Here is a 4,882-nt window from a genome sequence, read left to right on the forward strand (position 1 = left end):
TTATAAGACATAATTTGTATAATACGAGTTCAAAAATGTACTAATAATTCATAATTTCATAAATTATAATAGTTGTAAAACAATTTTTAATTTAGATTTGAGATAAGTTATGTGAACCTAGTAAACCTTAAGTGGCCTTAGGTTAACCCAAAACATGTTGTCAATAGTAAATTCGTAAGTTTAACGGTAGCTGGACTACTAAATGTTCAAAAACTAAAACGGCCGATTCGAATGTTGGAATTTATAGAAGTAATCATTAGAACTTCTAGAGCATGTATAGGTGTACTAATACTTCAGGGAGCGGATTTAAATGTAAATTGCATTTTTTTTCTAAATGTGCTACAACAATGCTTTTTAAGCATAAAATTCGTTTAGTATATTAGAGAATTAAAAACTGAAACTTTTATATTTTTTTCATCTTTTTGCATTTGTAGTAGAACTTTTGTTAATTTTTAGAGCATTTTTTTGACATTTCAAGTGCATTTTCAGGTTCTTAAGGCATTCTTGAAAAATTAATATTTCTATTTTTAAAATGTATTAAGTGGCTTACATACTAGGGGATTAATCACGTGAAATAAAGTTTTTTTAAAAGCATTTTTTAATTTTTTTTATAAGTGTATTAAATGATATTTTTTTAAGCCATTTTTCTTGTTTAGAAGTACATTTAAATCCACTCCCTATGTATTATAATATTTGTAACAATTTCGGAAGTGGATGCTTAAGCAGGTATAATATTAATTAATTTTTAATTGAAGAATTTAAGCACCATTACTATGAACTATACTCGAAAACACGAATCTCTTTTATCTATCCCACTTGCTACTATAATACCTAGATCTAAAAACTACATCGACAAATTTAAATTCGAATCAAGTTATACTAGTCGCTTTTAAGATATCTCTGTTTCAGACTTTCATGTAAGAATTTGTACAATAGTTATTGTAAAATGCATATATACTAATAAGTTGTAATTTGTAATATGTATAATTATGTAAATTAAATTTTGTATATTGACTATTAAGCTCCTCAAGATTTAACTCAATGGTCAAAAGTCGAGCTGTATAGGCTTAATATTTAGACATGTTTTAACGAAAAAGTTATTTACAAACTTAAAATACTATTGAAAAGAATTTATATTTGAGTAAACTTTTAGATAAAAACCGTTGAACATGTGTAGCAAATAATTTGTATACCTATAGTGAAAGCGTTTAAATACATTTTTCACTTATAAACAAAACCATTCCGCTCCATCTCGTGAGTCGTGAGTTTACAAAAATACATGTTACTCGTGTATGACGATCGAAACTTTACTGTATTCGAAAACAAACGATTTGGAGCGTTTGATGTGCCGTAGTAATAAATAATAATATGTTAGATGCGATATGCTATTCACACACAAACAATAAGACGTGTTTATGCGACGCTTTTACTTTGTCGATCGGCGACGTCTCAAAAACAGCCCTTCGCTCGGCAACACTTGCCATTCACGTACCGAAGACGATTGTGAGAATATCAGACCGATGCCCGCCTACCTGTTGCCCGTATTCAATTTGTCCATTACACTATAATAGTTACTTGTAAATTCTACCGCCACATCACAGACACAATAATATTATTACGCCACATTAGTGAGTATACCGTCCAACTATAATATTATAATACCGTATTTCCGTACCCATATGTTTCGTATATTTTTAATGGCTTAAAATTGATTATTTTTATTTAATTTCGTTCAGTTAAAAAGTTATTGTACACAAAATGTACCTCCATTAAAAGTTAAGTTTTGACATTTTCTAATAATAAATCTGAAGTACAAATAGTTTAGTAACTGCAGTATAAAGGTGATATAATATATTATTATACGTAAATGACTTAGGTTATAATATAAAATAACGATATATAGGTTCTATACAAAATTAAATTTAAATTTGCACAGACAGGTGTTCAGGTAAATAAAATAAAAAAATTGTTTTTCATGATAATTTAAATTACACAGGCCATGCAGACGTCGGTGACATGGTTCGTGTGCCTACTGCTGTTGGTGTCTCGATCAGTTTCGGGGTACTCGATCGACGATCATCGTGCGGAGGACTTCGAAGCCGACCAGAAAGAGAGTAAATTGCGAGATATAAAACCGGAGTCTGTGTTAATGGGCATCGCCAAGACGTTGATCGGTGGCAAAACGGGAGCGGCCAGTGGTCAAGTATATATTGAACAATATGATTTAATTTAATTTTTTTTACAGGCATGCATAGTATGTATATAATACATATTATTATACATACGCCAAAAAACAGAATTAATATTTTTTTTCGTTGTAAAAAATTGACACGTGTGCAACGTATTATTATTCTACATTTAGAACCACTACTGTATAGACCGCGATGTATACCAGAGGTCAGCCCGGGGTTTCTGCAAACTGTCCTCTCTGACCACTTTGTCCAGTCCTTGTAAATTTTTCAAGATGGCCAACGGATTTTGCGATCTGCCCGACATCTTGGCTAGTATTTAAAAAAAAATTATAATAGAATACCCTGTCAGAAAACTTTTCGGGAATCTTATTTCTAAAATTGTTCTTGGGTTTACTGTTTATGATATGCATAATGCATATACTACCTGCTATTTACTTCTGCTTTCAATCGATTACTCAAATTATAACGACAAAATATCTATACAACCATAGTACATTTAAGTATTTAACCATACTTTAAATTACTTTTTTTTACTCTTACTATGCCAGCTATGCATGTGACTATTATTTGTCCTGTATATTTATCAGCTATAGTAAGTAGTAGGGCAGAAGACTCAACCCTAAACAACTGGTCTATTTAATCTATGAAAGCATTAATATACCTATATAACAAATATACAAGAACTTACATTATATATTTATATGCTTTTAAAATAACAAGAATTAATAATAATTTAGTATTACCTATACGTATAGTATAGTATCACGAAAACAAATTTCTTTTTTCTTATAACACAATAACTAAATTAATTTTATATTTAACTATTGAATAAATAAATCTAAACAACTTTTTTAAAGGTATAGTACTTACTACTTTTTCCAGAAGTATAAAACGAATATAAAGTACTTATTTTAGTAAAAAGTTATTTAAATCAATAATCATTCAATCTTTAATGCGATATTTTTGCTGATAAAATACGTCAGAAAATAAATAATATGCCTTGTCATAATTAAGGAATATAATTATGAAAAAACAAATGTTCAGGCCTGGCTTTTTTCTCATCACGAAAAAAACTAATTTATTTGGCGATAGGTATCTGGCACGATAGCAAATAAGCAAATTTTATAAAATAAGTCGTCTGCCCTATTTATAACAGTCGCACTATTATATAAAATATATATTAAATAATTTTATGCTCGTCATTTATGTTTTCAACCTGAATTCTTATCATGCACGGTATAACTTTTAAACGACGACCGCGACATAATAATAATATTATAATAAATATGGCAATATTATTAATATGGTCGACATACGTTCATTCTGTTTATAGTCGCTCAGCTTGAACATGTCGAATTTAGTGCTAATGTTGGTGCTCAGGGGTCTGATATGGGGCGTGTCGTACATGCAAAGTGGCAATGGTGTTAAAGAAGCGCGAAACGAGGATTCGACCTCGACCGCGGTTGGGGGACTGTTCCAGGACATGGTGACTGAAACCGATGTGATGCTGTTCCTCGGATACCTGGTAGCCGATGAGTCGGGTCGATACGAATGTCTGAACCGCGTGGCGTGTGAGCAACCGGAGCGAGCTGAGAGTTATCTCAGGACAGCCGAAATGGTCTGGAAAACCGCGAAAATGTTTGACGGGTAAGGTGCACTCGCCGAGTAATAAGGATAACGTTTTTTGTGGGTTAAATATTTTTGAGTTAAATAAAATTGGGTGGAGGTTAATCCCGCTAGTTCCCCTCAGTTATGTGCCTATATGAATACATTGTACACCTACAAGTATAATGTATTTATGTATATATATATTACACATATATATAAAGCATTATCTGAGTTAATGATTTCTTAAAGAGTTTACTTAAATTTAAATTACATTACCGCTCATACCCCCCCCCCCTCCCCCCCTTTGCTCCACAATACGCCACAAACGTCGTTTGAAATGATTTTAAATATCTATACGACTATACTTACACAATTAAAACGTGTGTAATAATATTAAAACTACGTTAATATTGACGTTTTCAGTGTGATACCGTTGGACGCAAAGTACGAGAAAACGTTGATCAGATTGCAAGAAGCCATCGAGGACGGAATGGCGGTCGGGAATTGCGAGTCGAAATACAAATGCTTCGGTCCGACTGCCGACGATAACTTCAAAGTCTAGCTGAATTAAATTGAAATAATAAGACGCATCTTCTTGACTACCAAACTACTAACCTAACCTTCATCGCATTTAAATATAATTATTTGTGTAAATGTGGAATTAAGTCTGATCGACGGCGACGAACATATGCCGAGCGCAATTTGCGGATATCTAAACATACACTTTTTAGATTATTTTGTATACCTAGTTGGTAAATGTGTAATCACTAATCAACATTGTTTTATGGTAATTTTCTATATTATTTATAATAGCATTATCCGACAACAATAATATTATTATTATATTATTGTCAACATCTCTTTTATATGATTTATACATTATGTTTAAGTTTTTTTAAAAATATATTATTATTTGTTTCATTTTCCAAATATTTAATATAATTAATATATATTTTATAATAATATATTAATGTGACTCATATATTTTATTAAAAACGCAAAAAAATTTGTGCCGTGACCAGGATTCGAACCTGGGTTATTGCGGCCACAACGCAAGGTCCTAACCACTAGACGATCACGGC

General features: G+C 31.4%; 1 protein-coding gene and 1 non-coding gene across 3 annotated transcripts; one reads left to right on the plus strand and one right to left on the minus strand.

The window, feature by feature from the left end:
* Positions 1 to 1,495: 1,495 nt before the first annotated feature.
* LOC132943750 (uncharacterized) lies at positions 1,496 to 4,619 on the plus strand. Of its 2 annotated transcripts, XM_061012836.1 has the most exons (5): positions 1,496 to 1,628; positions 1,997 to 2,203; positions 2,363 to 2,500; positions 3,526 to 3,839; positions 4,224 to 4,619. In XM_061012836.1, the coding sequence occupies exons 2-5, from the start codon at positions 2,000 to 2,002 to the stop codon at positions 4,360 to 4,362; spliced, it is 795 nt and encodes a 264-aa protein (XP_060868819.1). In that variant the 5' UTR covers positions 1,496 to 1,628; positions 1,997 to 1,999; the 3' UTR covers positions 4,363 to 4,619. The 2 variants fall into 2 exon arrangements, with proteins under 2 accessions (XP_060868819.1, XP_060868820.1); XM_061012837.1 differs by lacking the exon at positions 2,363 to 2,500.
* A 191-nt stretch (positions 4,620 to 4,810) lies between these two features.
* Trnah-gug (transfer RNA histidin (anticodon GUG)) lies at positions 4,811 to 4,882 on the minus strand. The gene has a single exon. It is a non-coding gene; the product is annotated as a tRNA-His (tRNA).

The sequence above is a fragment of the Metopolophium dirhodum genome, chromosome 4, assembly GCF_019925205.1.
Source record: "Metopolophium dirhodum isolate CAU chromosome 4, ASM1992520v1, whole genome shotgun sequence".
Lineage (NCBI taxonomy): Eukaryota > Metazoa > Arthropoda > Insecta > Hemiptera > Aphididae > Metopolophium > Metopolophium dirhodum.

What these genes read in the sequence shown, in the direction of transcription:
- LOC132943750 (XM_061012836.1), top strand. Translation starts at nt 2,000, where the DNA reads ATGCAGACGTCGGTGACATGGTTCGTGTGCCTACTGCTGTTGGTGTCT. An exon ending in GCGATCTGCCCGACATCTTG is followed by an intron (nt 2,501 to 3,525) that starts GCTAGTATTTAA and finishes TTCTGTTTATAG; the next exon opens with TCGCTCAGCTTGAACATGTC. An exon ending in ACCGCGAAAATGTTTGACGG is followed by an intron (nt 3,840 to 4,223) that starts GTAAGGTGCACT and finishes TGACGTTTTCAG; the next exon opens with TGTGATACCGTTGGACGCAA.